The 17,148-nt window shown below is 35.0% G+C and overlaps 1 protein-coding gene across 1 annotated transcript in view; it reads right to left on the bottom strand.

The window, feature by feature from the left end:
- Window positions 1-1,027: 1,027 nt before the first annotated feature.
- Window positions 1,028-17,148, bottom strand: part of PYHIN1 (pyrin and HIN domain family member 1) — a 62,851-nt gene continuing 46,730 nt past the window's right edge. Inside the window, exons 2-5 of the mRNA XM_086919867.1 lie at window positions 10,740-10,783; window positions 2,806-3,243; window positions 1,370-1,585; window positions 1,028-1,291 (exon numbers count right to left, since the gene is read on the bottom strand). Of these exons, the coding sequence (XP_086775993.1) occupies window positions 1,028-1,291; window positions 1,370-1,585; window positions 2,806-3,243; window positions 10,740-10,783 (962 nt within the window). The remainder of the gene's footprint in view (window positions 1,292-1,369; window positions 1,586-2,805; window positions 3,244-10,739; window positions 10,784-17,148) is intronic.

Here is a 17,148-nt window from a genome sequence, read left to right as displayed (position 1 = left end):
AACTTGCTTAAAGTTTGTGTTATTAAAAAGTGTGGGGGGAATTTTTCCAGGGAGTATACCACTCTCCCCCAGCAAGTATATTGTAGTTGCATTTTGATGGCAGTAGGTGCGTTATAAGTAATGCACAATTAATTTTTTAGCAAGTTACAGATTTGACACATAACTTTATAACATAGTATAACTTACCGTAGTAGGTGTTAGTTATTGGTTTCATTTAGCAGTCAAGTTGATTACCATTATGTAGAGAAGTGAACTTGGCGTAAAGTATTTAGGATATTTCCAAGGCAGCATGTTCTATTGCAGTCCTGGTATTAGGTAAGAGCTTTTAGTAAATCAATGGATATCACAGGCGTTAGTAAAAGTAATAGTGGCATTAAATTTGCAAGTTTGACAGGATTAGAAAAGGTGCACCATCAGAATGCAAAGGTAAACTAGTTTTTTAATGACACAGTTTTGATTTGAACTCACTTTTTTGTCACTGTTTTTATTAATTGTAAATATACAACATGTAAACGATCAATAACACTCAATTTCTTTAAAACTTACTATTTAACTTCACAGTTGCATATGTTACACTTAGAAAATGTAATCAAATGTATAACTATAGATTGTATACAAAAATTACTTGAGATTTGTATAGTAAGTCACATACAGTTATTCTAATAAAAGCATTGCAAAAAGTGATTAGCAATTTAAAGTAATTTTGTTATCTAGTTTTGTATGAAACACATCTTAAGCGATATATATATGTATTGTCTTATTAAAACGTGTGTAAAGTAACATTGTAAACATTATTTGTATTTATAGTAGACAACATTTTTAGTAATTTCCACACAGTAAATATTATAAAAGCATTTCAAACCGTTATTTGCACTCAAAAGTAATTTTGTGATTTAGTTTTGTATCAAACACTTTAAACAATATATATATATATGTTGTGTCATTTAAACTTGTGCAAAGCAACATTGTAAACATCAATTGTATTTTTAGTATCTAACATTTGTTAAATATGGTATAATTGCTGACATTATATGTTCTCAATGATGTTTGTGATAGATCCATTGCAAAATGTTATCTTTACATATAATGGTAGATATTTCATTAATGTGTCTGCTAAGTTGTCTACATCATAGCTTATATGCAAAAAGTCCATTAAAGTAGTATTGTTAATTTCCATGGATTGGAAATCTTCTGTCCCATTTACTTGTACTGTTACCATGCTTGTTTCATGATGTAGTTTGTCTAATCCATAAATAGTTACGTTAAGGTTTTCTTCGGGTGGTTTTATTACCTGCAAAGATACTGTTTTAGTATTTATTCATTTACTCATATTAACTAACTATTAATTGCAATGTAAAATTTTACTTACCTGTATTTTTGTATGGCGGGTTGTGTTTAAAATCTTTTCTTTGTTAAATTCATGTACCGTTACGTGCGATAAATGTACATATTGTCCAATTACTATTGGGAAGTCAGCTGCCTCTCTCCATAGAGTAATTTTCACAGAGTCCGTAGTATCTTTGACAGTGATACTTTTCAATTGTGTTTCTTGGCCTCCAACGAATATATTTTTTGTTTGTTCTTCCTGTAAAATAGTATATGTTCATTATATATTTTTTACTTAGTAACACGGATTGTGCTGGTTTTTGCTCAATTTGAAATATGATTAGTGTTGACATGACAGTCTTTGCAAACAAAACAACTAAATTTCACATATTTATTTGTTGGTAATAATTGTTTTTTTTCGTTTTTGTGTTACTTTCTTTTGTTACAAGAGTTGTATTAATTTACAATCTTTAGTAATTGCATTTTGTATGTGCAATTTGCTGTTATAGAATGCTATAGCTATGAAAAGGATATGCTAATAATTCAATTATTAGTTTACTTACCTTTTAATTTTGCTGCTTACAGTCTATATCGGTTATATTATAAATTTGTGAGATTTAGGTGGGAAATGAGTTTGTTGTGGGCTTCGTAAAAGTGGTAATTTGTGTTGTGTGTTCTTGTCTATATGTTAATGCATTAATAGCATTATTAGCATTGTGGTTGGTATGCAGATTTTACTGCATGCCACAATGCTAATAGTACAGGAAGTAGCTACTGTTATAGGTACAACTTCATATATGTTGTGACACCTGTTTTATGGTGGGGGGTATTGTTTAATGATAGGGTGATTAGGTATATTAAGTTTGCTCTTCATTGTCATTGGTCTCATAGTTTAGTAAATAGTGTAGTATAATTTATATTACTTACCTGTTATTAAATGGTGCACACTTTTGTTGTGATATGTATAGTATGCATAGTATTATATTGTATCTGCATATATGTTTACGTAATGCAAATACTTAGCAATAAGTGTAGTATAGTATTTAGCTTACTTACCTGTTATTTAATGGTGCATACATTAGTTGTATGATAGTTTTAATGCACAATGGTTGCATAATTTATTTCCTTAGTACCCTTAGTAAATGCAATTTCAAAGTATTAGCATATGTTGTGTAGTTTGTGTATCTTTATAAGTTGTAGATTACTTACCTGTAATTTTTTGGGGAGAGTAGCAATATTAATGTAAATAATTTTACATAGTAACACAGATATTAATTATAAGGAACAACATATGTTGATAGTTTTTCTAGGCAATTATTGGATTTGCATGTTTTAAAACATTTTAGTACTGTAATACATATTTTTATTTGATGATAGATACATTTAGTAACATGCAAGTTTTAACTTTTTAAAAGTGTACCTTATTTGGTAGTCAAAAAATGCAGTAGTATAAATGATAAGCATAAAGATATAGCTCACCTCAATTATCGTTCCGGAGACGCTTAGGAGTGTTTTTACACTCACTTCTCTCACTGTCTTTATTGGAGACACTGGTGGAGCTGGTGGTTGCAAAATATTAATTGCTTCTTGAATTATTTCTGCAGGTATCTCAATTGGTGGCATTCTTGAAATCTTACTTTGTTTTGTGATAATTAGAGTGTCATTTTTCAAAAGGTAATTCCGAATTAGCATTCCATATCCTTCTTTTGTCTGTGCATAATAATCTTCATTATAGCAAGTAGCTTTTAAAGATGATGTTTGATCTGCTAATGCCATATGATACATTACTTTATTTTCTTGCTTTGCATTGCGATAGTATGTTTTTCCAGTACAGTGAATTATATTGACACGAATTGCTTTTTGGTATGACTTACTTTCGTCAGGTTTGTTGTCCTTTAAATCTTGAATGGAAATCATCTGTAAAAAAAATGCAATTATTTAATATGGTACCATAATTGTAAAATTGTCACATTATAACTGTCTTTAATGCATATAAATTAAATAGCTGTCCAAATTGGTTTATGATCACTGTAATATGACTCTAAAGTTCCATAATGTTGTATGTTTGCATTTGTAAATATATGATCTAATATAGAATTGTAATCTGTTGTAAGTGTGTTTATTTTTTGAACACAGTTAAAGTTTGTTAACATGTTATCTAATAATACATTTGTACTGTGTGTTGGTTTTTGTAAATCAACATTGAAATCACCCATTATAACATATTTATGATTTGGAAAATTATGTAAAATTGTTGTTAGTATTTGAAATAGTATTTGAATGCTTACCTTTGGTGGCTTGTAGATTATTACAAATAGGTAGTCATTGTTTTGTATTTGTTTTGTAAATTGCAAAATGTCAATTTGTTTTTCTGTTGTAAAAATTGGTTGTATTTTGTGGTTTGTTTTATAATATACTATAATCCCATGATTTGTTTGTTTGTCATGGTATTTATCAAATATTAGCATATTGTAATTTGGAAGTATAAATGCATCTGTACTTGCTTTATGTGTTGTATTTATTTCTGTGAAACATAAAATATCAGCATTTAATATGTTACTGTCAGCTGATATGTATTTAAATTTTTTTTGTAGTGAGCGTATATTTTGTACAATGACAGTAATGCTGTTTTTAAAGTGTGATATTTGAGTTATGGATATTTGTAGTGGCATATATGTTTTTAATCGGAACATTTCTTCATGGACCTTTGGGTGTATTGCAATTTTTGTTTCATCAAAGTTTTTTATATAAATATTTTGTAATGATTTAGCTCTACTAATAGCTACATAGTGTAGGTGATGTGTTTTTGTATTATTAAAGTGTATATAAAGTGGTTCAATTGTCTCACCTTGTGTTCTATGAATTGTCCTTGCTGATGATTGCCGTAATGGAAATTGCTTTCGTATTATAGTTAAACATTTTTTAGTGTATTGAAAGTTTCTTGATATAGGCAATATTGGTGTCCACTCATGTGATATATTAGCATGGTATAAATGTTTATTTTGTTGCCTTGTACTTTTACCAATATTTTTTTTATCAAAATGTATCCATACTATAATAGGTATGTTATTTGTACAATCAACATATTCTATTGTTCCTGTTGCTCCATTTGTTAATCCATCATTGACTGCAAGATTTGCAGTTAAATCATATCGAAGTTTAATTGCAATATGTAGTGTGCTTGCTAATCCCATTGTTTTTGTAGAGTCTGTTGGTAATTGCTTTAATATTTTGTCTTTTACTTCTTGACTTACGTCTGAAGCAACTGTGTCTATTGCTAATGTGGTATAAACTGCATGAGATTGCATATGTTGTAATAATACTGTGTCATTTATTTCATTCACTTCTTTGTTAGTACCCATGATATATGGTATACATTTTTTAATACTTTGTGGAGGTTCTATTTCTCGTGATTTGATCTTTGTGATATCATTTTTTGTGTGCTTTCCTACTCTTAATCTGTTGAGCATTTCTGCAAATGGCATGTCATTTAGTTGTCTCATTATTTTTGTAAGCTCATATATTTGAAAATGTGTTCTCCACAAGTTAGTGCTTAATGGCCCATACAAATGTTTTGAATTGTCAAATATGTATGTATCAAATACGGGCTTTAATTGATAGAAATCTCCAATTGCTAATATTGATATTCCTCCAAACGGTTGGTTAGAAGCTTTTATTTCTTGCAGTCTATTGTGTATGAAATTAAACATATTTGCACCTACCATTGATATTTCATCTATTATTAGTACTTTTAAATGCATAAGCTTACTTTGAAGTATGCTTCTGTTTTCATGAGTTAGTTGTTTATATGTTAATGTTTGTGATACTGGTATTTTGAAAGTACTGTGGAGTGTTTGTCCTTGTATATTATGTGCTGCTTTACCTGTTGGTGCTGTTAGTAATATATGAACATTTTCTGGATTTTCTCCGGCTTTAGTATTGTAGTAGCGTAATAATGTTTGATGTAGTGCTGTTATCAGGAAGCTTTTTCCTACTCCTGCACCTCCAGTACAAAATGTATAAAAAGGTACTTTTTGTGTTTTAATTGCATTTAGATGGTGATAAATGAAGTTTATTTGTTCTAATGTTAAATTTAGCATTAGGTCATTGTATTTGTCTTCTGGTAACATATTATTTATTAAGGCTTCTTCTTCTGTAGTACTTCTAATTCCTAAATCCAAAGATATGTCGTACTGTAATTCTTGATCAAATAGGGCATTGTCATTATGTAAATCATCTTGTATATTTATCACTGGGGATAATGGTGGTGTAAGGATTGCATCATTTTCTGTTGATATATTACTTTTGCAAAGTATTTGATGTTGTTTATTATATATATAATGGTTTGCATCAATATTTGTTTGCAATTCTAGATATCTTTCATAGTATGTATCTTTTGTACCAATTATATTATTCTCTATTCGCCAGGGATAAAATAGCAATAATAACTCTCTATAATAATTTTCAGGATCATTTAATTTGCTGAATCTGCAGTATCGTATAATTTTTTGTTTTGTGCGTTCAGTGAATGTAGTATTGCTTTGTTTATTAACTATGTTATTAATTTCTATTTCTTCATCATCCGAGCTATAAAAGTTGAGTTCTAAAAGTAAGTTATCATGCGTGTTTGTAACCTTTTTTTTTTGCAGTTTGTTTTTTTGTATTGTAATTAGATGCGTAGTCAGCTAGTGTAATTTTTTCCAATGTTAATGGACGTGTGCTGTATTTTACAAGTATATTGTCAAATTGTATATCAGTTGACGTGTCTGGTAGTGAATTTATTGTATTTATGTCTTTCATTAAATATGTGCGTTTATCTGGTCTATTTGTATTTATAAATACAAATGATCGGGAAGCTTTTCGTAATGGTATTTGTAGTATTAGATAAGCTGCCTCTTGTGCACTAATTTCAGTACAATTTAAGAATTTATTTCCTATGTGTTTTAATTGTTCTTTAATATTTGGATTGTGTTGTACTTCTTTTGTAGCTTGTGCAATGATTTTACTTAACCCTCTTTGAGATTTACTAATATAAGAAACAATATATACAGCACATGCATATGCATCTAAAACGTATTGTATATCTATGTTAGCTTGCCATGCTTGTAATATTATGTTGTTGTAGTTATTTATATAACACTCTGCTGGAGTTCTTTTTAGAGCTATAGTTGTTTTTTGTAGTCGATATTGTATGCATGTTATATATTGTTCTTCAGTTAATTTCATGTGTTGCAAAAAATCATCAAATGTATAAGTGGCAAATTCTTGTGTGTGCATTGTTGTATGGATTAATTGTATGTGTTCTTTTATGAGATCATTTGTTGTTTCTAATTGCAATGGTTCTAATATAGTAGTATGTCGCATAGGGTATCTTGGATATTGGTATTTACATGTTTTTTGATGTTTTATGCGACAGTTTTTAGTATGTCCATGTTTTTGCAAGGGTATTAAATGTTGTATATCTGAGTTTTCAGTTTTTTCACACGTTATATGTTGATCAATAAATTGTGTTACTTCATCATTGTTAGCTTCATTATATCTAGGTGCATTATGTATCCAAAGTAATGCATGTATATGTGGTGACCCACGTTGTTGAAATTCTACTCTGTAAAAATAATCTACTATTTTACCAATAGGATTACTATTATGTAATAATATGCTATTGAATAATTTTCGTACTTGGTAGTCGAAATGGCGAGCACATATAATTGGATTTTGTTGTATTAGTGTACATTTGCTTTCCCAAGACATATCAGCAAATTCTTCATGAGTGCATTCTTTGTTACCATTGATTCGTAATAATATGTTAATTAGATGAAACCATCTTGTTTCTGCCGCTGACAATGTTAGGAAAAAAGTTGGTACTCCTAATTGTCTTAGCATTGCAAATATTTCTTTTTTACAATTCTCCCAATATGGAGGTGAGCTGCGTATTGTCTTTAAAATTTTGTATCCTTCATTATATTGTAGTATTCCTTCTAAATTTTCTTTTATGTGTTTTACTGTTATAACTTGCCCATTGTTAAAATGCTTTCTAAGTGATATGAAAATTTTGTCTTGTATTTGTTTAATTTGCAATTTTTTAAGTTTAAAAAACATATTTGTTACTGATTGAGCTACTCTTTTGTCACAATTTCTAAGTTCAGATTTACAAATTGTACTGTAATGTACTGGTACATGTCTATCTTCATTTGCTGGTCTACGTTGTCCGGCAAATATTGTTGGGAATGCTAAGTATTCTGAATCTTTATCTTCATATAAACCTCTTGGTATGTTATGTTCAGCAGGTGCTAAACTTAAAATATTAATGCTATCTGTTGTTATTGTTTCATTATTTAACATAGTATCTAAGTTACCTGCTGGTATGTTATCTGAACTGCTTGATGTATTATCTGTTTCTGAAGTGTGTATGTTGTCATTTGTCATTTCTGGTGTATATTCCCAATCTTTGTTTATTGTTATTCCATATTCTTTAAATAATGCACTATTTCTTGCTAGATAAATGGCTGCTTTTTTTACAATGTTAGGTCTGACATTTTCTAAATGTGTGTATGATTTATAACTTAATTTTCGTTTTAATTTAATGGGTATTGTCATGTTATCATGTGTTTGTCTAGGTAATATTGTAACAGTAGTCATTACATCAGCTGGTACATTAACAACAGCACCTGATAACGACTTTTGAAAACCACGTGGCAATGTTCTTATTTGTAGAAAAGGTATTCTTGGTGAAACTAATCTTTCTTCTAAGTTATGTAGGTATAGTTCAGGTGGTATATCGGGAAATTTCATTCCATTATATACTGAACTTGGAGGTATTTTCTTTTGACTAATATATTTGTAGCATGTGTTACATATATGGTCAGTTTTTTTGTGAACTTATATCACATTGTATAAATGTTTTGTGGTTTTTAATGATATGTGTTGGTCTTACTGTTTCTTTATGCCACATTTGATTACAAATAGTGCAAATATATTCTGGCCCTGATTGTATTTCTTGGTGAAATTTGGCAATGATATTTGATTGTAATGTGATGTTTTCTATAATAGCATTATGTTGTGTATTATTTGTTGGTGTGTGTTCATGTATAGTGATGTATTCTTGAGTTAAAGTGTCAGTATGTAAGTTTGCGGTAGTAGTTTGTGGTAGTAACGATACTTTTATTGTGTGTTCATGAATATTGCTTTGATTTTTTTTGCCAGCATTATCACTGTTTCTTTTTGTAGGTGAAGATATAATAGTTTTATTTGTAATGTGGGATGCTTTTGCAGTATGTACAATCATATGTTTAGGTGTATTTGCTGTAGTTTTATGTTTCTTTCTTTGAATTGTCTTTTTTAAAGAATTTTTTTGGATTGTATGTATATTAATTGGCACTAATTGTATTATAATATCAGTATTTTTAGTACACAGTTCAGTAATAATAAGATGTAATAGATATTCTATTACTTTATTTGCTGTTTCTATTCTTATGGCTGTACTTGTTAATTTTATATATATATGTTCTATTAGATCTGTTGTATTGCAATTATATATAAAGAAAGATTTACTTGTTTTGCCTATTGTAAATATTTTGTTATTTATCAATAATAATATAGCATTATATGTTGTCAACATATCATTTAATACTAGTGCAGTTTCTTTTTGTAAAGTATTTTGCACTGATATGTTATAATAGCAATCTGTATAAAATGTTATTGCAGATATTATATTATTGTGATCTATGTAGTTAGGTATGTCTGCTATTTCTATTTTCTTTTTGCCATAAAATATTTCTATTTCTGTTTGTAAGTTGTAACTTAATTGCATTATATTATTAAGGTCTTGTTCAGTCCACTTAGATGCATTGTGAGTGCAGTTATATATGATTGCAAATATACTATTTGCAATGTAGATGTTATGTTCTGTGTTAATTTTGTTTTCATCATTATTCATTTCATCTGACTGTATTTTAATGTTAATATTACATGTGATTGCTTTAGATGTAATATTTTCTTTTGCCTCAAAGTTTTGTAATTCTTGTATATTAATAGGGACTTGTAATTCTTGAGTTATTGCTGAAGTTGTTAATATACTGGCTTTGACTGAGTCACATATTTGTTTGTTTGTTGTGTTTGTGTATGTATTGTGATCTATGCTTTTTGTTTGTGTGTTTTGTTTTGTGTGTGTTGTACTTTGTTTTATTATTCGGTTTTTTACAGTGCTTGTATTTTTTGCTTGTATATTTAAGTGTTGTTCTATAGCTGTTTTATTGATGTCTTTGGCATTATGAGGTGTTGGTGGATTAGCATTATCGTGTATACTATTGTGTGCAGTTTTTTTTTTTTTTCTTAATATTTTTGGAAGTTTCAGTATTTGGTCGTTGTCTCTTGTTAGATGAAGACCGGTTGTTGCTAATATCTGTAATTTTTTTTTCTGTACTTGATGTAAGTTCTTTTGTTACTGTTAGTATATTTCTTGTAACCAACTTTGTAGATACAGATTCTTGGTAAGATGTACTTGCACTAGCGTGTAATACTTTAGTTTCATTTGTAGTATGCATAAAGTATTGTGATTCTGTACATGGTGCTTTTTTAAGGTAATTTTGTTTTGCCTTTTTTAATGATTTTTTGTTTATGCTTCGTATTTTTAATCCAGTTAATTCGAATGGTACATTATCTTCATTATTTTTTTTAATTTGGTGAGCTAAATTGTAAATGTAGTTCATTACATCAGGTAAAGTTTTTTTTTGTAAAAGTATACTTGTTCCATGTGGATGTGGCATTCCATTGCTGCCTCTACTATGTGAATCAAAGATATAATAATGATCTTCACTTTTTATAATAGATATAACGTATATATCCATGCAGAGTAATACTCCTGAATTTATTAATGATATTGTTAATGCTGTTTGTATGTCTGGGTATAATGTATCAAATTGTTGTAATATATTTCCGTAGTATGGTTGACATGTTTTTATAGAATATATGTTGTTTGTATGTGTAATATATTTAGGTAAATCATCAGGATGCATAAGATCTTGTTTATTAAAAATGTGCATATCTTTATATAAAGCATCACCTAGATCCATAATGTAATGCAAATCTTCTTTGTTCCATATTTGTGCTGGTTTTTCAAAGTTATGAATAATAGCAAATGTACTATTTGGTAAACATTGTTTGCCTTTTGATATAACTGAGAATTTGTCATGTCCTTGATGGTAATCCGCTTGTATTATTTTGTGCATGTTTTAATCCTTTATATAATATTTGGTGTTATAAATTATTAGTAATACTTATGTTGTTAGATATAACAATTAGATTTGTATGATATGTTTTAATTTAGCTTTTGTTTATTTAACAATGTTAATTGTAGCTATGATGGGTATTGTTAGTTAACATAGAAATATATATTAGTTAAATAAATGTCTTACCTTTGTTGTTTTCTTTTTTGGTAATATGCTGCTTTGGTAATATTCTGCAGAAGTAAGTAAATGGTAAAATTAGTATTATAATAATATTTTAATTTTTATACAGATAATGCCATTTATAGACTATTAGCCACATCATTTTTACAAGGGTAATATAATAATATCATTTTTTAGGTTTTGCCTCGCTAAAAAGATGCATTCTGTGCATTTTTTTTGCGCAGGCAAAAACCTAATAAGTATTGTGTGTGTGTTTGGGTTGGCCCTTGGCATTCATTGGCTGGCTCCATAAATGGAGCTTAGCCATTGGATTAGGGGCTTGTTTGGCAATGCCAGACCAGACATGGGGGCGTTCCTGAGATTATTTGGCTTTTGCTGATGTCACCTGACATTGGTACTGCCCCTGATTCTGGTCTGGCATTGCCAGCACCTGCCTTTCTGCTCTGGCTGTCTTCTGCGTCTTTCCTCCTCCTCTTGACCCCTTCTGCCCTCTAACTCATTAATACCTGCTGCAGTTCAAGAATGCTTTTGAACCTGGAGGCCAAATTAATGACAGACCATTGTACAAGAATCCTATGAATGTAGTGCTTAACTTTCTGTATATTTAAGATCTGAAAGCATTTGATCACATCACTGGGCAGTGGAGACAATGATGTCTGGTTTGCAGAATACACCATTGAAATCAGAAATTTGCCTTTGACAATTAATTATGACGTAATGCAGCTAACACAAATGTAATGTGTGAAACTGCAGATTGTTATGTTCAGCTAGAATTTTAGGACTGTTACTTTGCACTGTGAAATACTTTTTTTTGCATCTCCAAGCACCCACTGCTTCAGGTTGGAGCATTAGAGTGCAGAGTCAAAGTAGAGCTTCAGAGTGGTGCTTCTACGTGGAGCTTCAAAATGGAGCTTCAGAGTGGAGCTTCAGAGTGGAGCTTAAGAGTGCAGATTCAGAGTGGAGATTCAGAGTAAAGCTTCAGAGTGGAGCTTCAGGGTAGCTTCAGAGTGCAGGTTGGAGCTTCAGAGTGGAGCTTCAGAGTGGAGCTTCAGAGTGGAGCTTCAGAGTGCATATTCAGAGTAGAGCTTTAGAATGCAGATTCAGAGTGGAGCTTCAGAGTGCAGATTCAGAGTGGAGCTTCAGAGTAAAGCTTCAGAGTGGAGCTTCAGGGTAGCTCAGAGTGCAGAGTGGAGCTTCAGAGTGGAGCTTCAGAGTGGAGCTTCAGAGTAAAGCTTCAGAGTGAACATTCAGAGTGGAGCTTTAGAGTGCATATTCAGAGTGGAGCTTCAGAGTGCAGATTCAGAGTGGAGCTTCAGAGTGCATATTCAGAGTGGAGCTTTAGAGTGCAGATTCAGAGTGGAGCGTCAGAGTGCAGATTCAGAGTGGAGATTCAGAGTGGAGCTTTAGAGTGCATATTCAGAGTGGAGCTTCAGAGTGGAGCTTCAGAGTGGAGCTTCAGAGTGGAGCTTTAGAGTGCATATTCAGAGTGGAGCTTTAGAGTGCATATTCAGAGTAGAGCTTTAGAGTGCAGATTCAGAGTGGAGCGTCAGAGTGCAGATTCAGAGTGGAGATTCAGAGTGGAGCTTTAGAGTGCATATTCAGAGTGGAGCTTCAGAGTGGAGCTTCAGAGTGAACATTCAGAGTGGAGCTTTTGAGTGCATATTTAGAGTGGAGCTTCAGAGTGCAGATTCAGAGTGGAGCTTCAGAGTAAAGCTTCAGAGTGCAGATTCAGAGTGGAGCTTCAGAGTGCAGATTCAGAGTGGAGCTTTAGAGTGCATATTTAGAGTGGAGCTTCAGAGTGGAGCTTCAGAGTGGAGCTTCAGAGTAAAGCTTCAGAGTGAACATTCAGAGTGGAGCTTTAGAGTGCATATTCAGAGTGGAGCTTCAGAGTGCAGATTCAGAGTGGAGCGTCAGAGTGCAGATTCAGAGTGGAGATTCAGAATGGAGCTTTAGAGTGCATATTCAGAGTGGAGCTTCAGAGTGGAGCTTCAGAGTGAACATTCAGAGTGGAGCTTTAGAGTGCATATTTAGAGTGGAGCTTCAGAGTGCAGATTCAGAGTGGAGCTTCAGAGTAAAGCTTCAGAGTGGAGCTTCAGAGTGGAGCTTCAGAGTAAAGCTTCAGAGTGGAGCTTCAGAGTGGAGCTTCAGAGTGGAGCTTCAGAGTGGAACTTTAGAGTGGAGATTTAGAGTGGAGCTTCAGAGTGCAGATTCAGAGTGGAGCTTCAGAGTGCAGATTCAGAGTGGAGCTTTAGAGTGCATATTTAGAGTGGAGCTTTAGAGTGCAGATTCAGAGTGGACATTCAGAGTGGAGCTTTAGAGTGCATATTTAGAGTGGAGCTTCAGAGTGGAGCTTCAGAGTGGAGCTTTAGAGTGCATATTTAGAGTGGAGCTTCAGAGTGGAGCTTTAGAGTGGAGCTTCATAGTAAAGCTTCAGAGTGAACATTCAGAGTGGAGCTTTAGAGTGCATATTCAGAGTGGAGCTTCAGAGTGCAGATTCAGAGTAAAGCTTCAGAGTGGAGCTTTAGAGTGGAGATTTAGAGTGGAGCTTCAGAGTGCAGATTCAGAGTGGAGCTTCAGAGTGCAGATTCAGAGTGGAGCGTCAGAGTGCAGATTCAGAGTGGAGATTCAGAGTGGAGCTTTAGAGTGTATATTCAGAGTGGAGCCTCAGAGTGGAGCTTCAGAGTGGAGCTTCAGAGTGCAGATTCAGAGTGGAGCTTCAGAGTGCAGATTCAGAGTGGAGCTTTAGAGTGCATATTTAGAGTAGAGCTTTAGAGGGCAGATTCAGAGTGGAGATTCAGAGTGGAGCTTTAGAGTGCATATTTAGAGTGGAGCTTCAGAGTGGAGCTTTAGAGTGCATATTTAGAGTGGAGCTTCAGAGTGGAGCTTCAGAGTGGAGCTTCAGAGTAAAGCTTCAGAGTGAACATTCAGAGTGGAGCTTTAGAGTGCATATTCAGAGTGGAGCTTCAGAGTGCAGATTCAGAGTGGAGCTTCAGAGTGCATATTCAGAGTGGAGCTTTAGAGTGCAGATTCAGAGTGGAGCGTCAGAGTGCAGATTCAGAGTGGAGATTCAGAGTGGAGCTTTAGAGTGCATATTCAGAGTGGAGCTTCAGAGTGGAGCTTCAGAGTGGAGCTTCAGAGTGGAGCTTTAGAGTGCATATTCAGAGTAGAGCTTTAGAGTGCAGATTCAGAGTGGAGCGTCAGAGTGCAGATTCAGAGTGGAGCGTCAGAGTGCAGATTCAGAGTGGAGATTCAGAGTGGAGCTTTAGAGTGCATATTCAGAGTGGAGCTTCAGAGTGGAGCTTCAGAGTGAACATTCAGAGTGGAGCTTTTGAGTGCATATTTAGAGTGGAGCTTCAGAGTGCAGATTCAGAGTGGAGCTTCAGAGTAAAGCTTCAGAGTGCAGATTCAGAGTGGAGCTTCAGAGTGCAGATTTAGAGTGGAGCTTTAGAGTGCATATTTAGAGTGGAGCTTCAGAGTGGAGCTTCAGAGTGGAGCTTCAGAGTAAAGCTTCAGAGTGAACATTCAGAGTGGAGCTAGAGAGTGCATATTCAGAGTGGAGCTTCAGAGTGCAGATTCAGAGTGGAGCGTCAGAGTGCAGATTCAGAGTGGAGATTCAGAATGGAGCTTTAGAGTGCATATTCAGAGTGGAGCTTCAGAGTGGAGCTTCAGAGTGGAGCTTCAGAGTGAACATTCAGAGTGGAGCTTTAGAGTGCATATTTAGAGTGGAGCTTCAGAGTGCAGATTCAGAGTGGAGCTTCAGAGTAAAGCTTCAGAGTGGAGCTTCAGAGTGGAGCTTCAGAGTAAAGCTTCAGAGTGGAGCTTCAGAGTGGAGCTTCAGAGTGGAGCTTCAGAGTGGAACTTTAGAGTGGAGATTTAGAGTGGAGCTTCAGAGTGCAGATTCAGAGTGGAGCTTCAGAGTGCAGATTCAGAGTGGAGCTTTAGAGTGCATATTTAGAGTGGAGCTTTAGAGTGCAGATTCAGAGTGGACATTCAGAGTGGAGCTTTAGAGTGCATATTTAGAGTGGAGCTTCAGAGTGGAGCTTCAGAGTGGAGCTTTAGAGTGCATATTTAGAGTGGAGCTTCAGAGTGGAGCTTTAGAGTGGAGCTTCATAGTAAAGCTTCAGAGTGAACATTCAGAGTGGAGCTTTAGAGTGCATATTCAGAGTGGAGCTTCAGAGTGCAGATTCAGAGTAAAGCTTCAGAGTGGATCTTTAGAGTGGAGATTTAGAGTGGAGCTTCAGAGTGCAGATTCAGAGTGGAGCTTCAGAGTGCAGATTCAGAGTGGAGCGTCAGAGTGCAGATTCAGAGTGGAGATTCAGAGTGGAGCTTTAGAGTGTATATTCAGAGTGGAGCCTCAGAGTGGAGCTTCAGAGTGGAGCTTCAGAGTGCAGATTCAGAGTGGAGCTTCAGAGTGCAGATTCAGAGTGGAGCTTTAGAGTGCATATTTAGAGTAGAGATTTAGAGGGCAGATTCAGAGTGGAGATTCAGAGTGGAGCTTTAGAGTGCATATTTAGAGTGGAGCTTTAGAGTGCATATTTAGAGTGGAGCTTCAGAGTGGAGCTTCAGAGTGGAGCTTCAGAGTAAAGCTTCAGAGTGAACATTTAGAGTGGAGCTTTAGAGTGCATATTCAGAGTGGAGCTTCAGAGTGCAGATTCAGAGTGGAGCTTCAGAGTGCATATTCAGAGTGGAGCTTTAGAGTGCAGATTCAGAGTGGAGCGTCAGAGTGCAGATTCAGAGTGGAGATTCAGAGTGGAGCTTTAGAGTGCATATTCAGAGTGGAGCTTCAGAGTGGAGCTTCAGAGTGGAGCTTCAGAGTGGAGCTTTAGAGTGCATATTCAGAGTAGAGCTTTAGAGTGCAGATTCAGAGTGGAGCGTCAGAGTGCAGATTCAGAGTGGAGATTCAGAGTGGAGCTTTAGAGTGCATATTCAGAGTGGAGCTTCAGAGTGGAGCTTCAGAGTGAACATTCAGAGTGGAGCTTTTGAGTGCATATTTAGAGTGGAGCTTCAGAGTGCAGAATAAGAGTGGAGCTTCAGAGTAAAGCTTCAGAGTGCAGATTCAGAGTGGAGCTTCAGAGTGCAGATTTAGAGTGGAGCTTTAGAGTGCATATTTAGAGTGGAGCTTCAGAGTGGAGCTTCAGAGTGGAGCTTCAGAGTAAAGCTTCAGAGTGAACATTCAGAGTGGAGCTTTAGAGTGCATATTCAGAGTGGAGCTTCAGAGTGCAGATTCAGAGTGGAGCGTCAGAGTGCAGATTCAGAGTGGAGATTCAGAATGGAGCTTTAGAGTGCATATTCAGAGTGGAGCTTCAGAGTGGAGCTTCAGAGTGGAGCTTCAGAGTGAACATTCAGAGTGGAGCTTTAGAGTGCATATTTAGAGTGGAGCTTCAGAGTGCAGATTCAGAGTGGAGCTTCAGAGTAAAGCTTCAGAGTGGAGCTTCAGAGTGGAGCTTCAGAGTAAAGCTTCAGAGTGGAGCTTCAGAGTGGAGCTTCAGAGTGGAGCTTCAGAGTGGAACTTTAGAGTGGAGATTTAGAGTGGAGCTTCAGAGTGCAGATTCAGAGTGGAGCTTCAGAGTGCAGATTCAGAGTGGAGCTTTAGAGTGCATATTTAGAGTGGAGCTTCAGAGTGGAGCTTCAGAGTGCAGATTCAGAGTGGAGCTTTAGAGTGCATATTTAGAGTGGAGCTTTAGAGTGCAGATTCAGAGTGGACATTCAGAGTGGAGCTTTAGAGTGTATATTTAGAGTGGAGCTTCAGAGTGGAGCTTCAGAGTGGAGCTTTAGAGTGCATATTTAGAGTGGAGCTTCAGAGTGGAGCTTTAGAGTGGAGCTTCATAGTAAAGCTTCAGAGTAAAGCTTCAGAGTGGAGCTTTAGAGTGGAGATTTAGAGTGGAGCTTCAGAGTGCAGATTCAGAGTGGAGCTTCAGAGTGCAGATTCAGAGTGGAGATTCAGAGTAAAGCTTCAGAGTGGAGCTTCAGGGTAGCTTCAGAGTGCAGGTTGGAGCTTCAGAGTGGAGCTTCAGAGTGGAGCTTCAGAGTGGAGCTTCAGAGTGCATATTCAGAGTAGAGCTTTAGAATGCAGATTCAGAGTGGAGCTTCAGAGTGCAGATTCAGAGTGGAGCTTCAGAGTAAAGCTTCAGAGTGGAGCTTCAGGGTAGCTCAGAGTGCAGAGTGGAGCTTCAGAGTGGAGCTTCAGAGTGGAGCTTCAGAGTAAAGCTTCAGAGTGAACATTCAGAGTGGAGCTTTAGAGTGCATATTCAGAGTGGAGCTTCAGAGTGCAGATTCAGAGTGGAGCTTCAGAGTGCATATTCAGAGTGGAGCTTTAGAGTGCAGATTCAGAGTGGAGCGTCAGAGTGCAGATTCAGAGTGGAGATTCAGAGTGGAGCTTTAGAGTGCATATTCAGAGTGGAGCTTCAGAGTGGAG

Source organism: Lissotriton vulgaris, chromosome 5 (genome assembly GCF_964263255.1).
Source record: "Lissotriton vulgaris chromosome 5, aLisVul1.2, whole genome shotgun sequence".
NCBI lineage: Eukaryota > Metazoa > Chordata > Amphibia > Caudata > Salamandridae > Lissotriton > Lissotriton vulgaris.
Note: the sequence above shows the minus strand (reverse complement) of the source record. Positions and strands in the feature narration are given on the sequence as shown.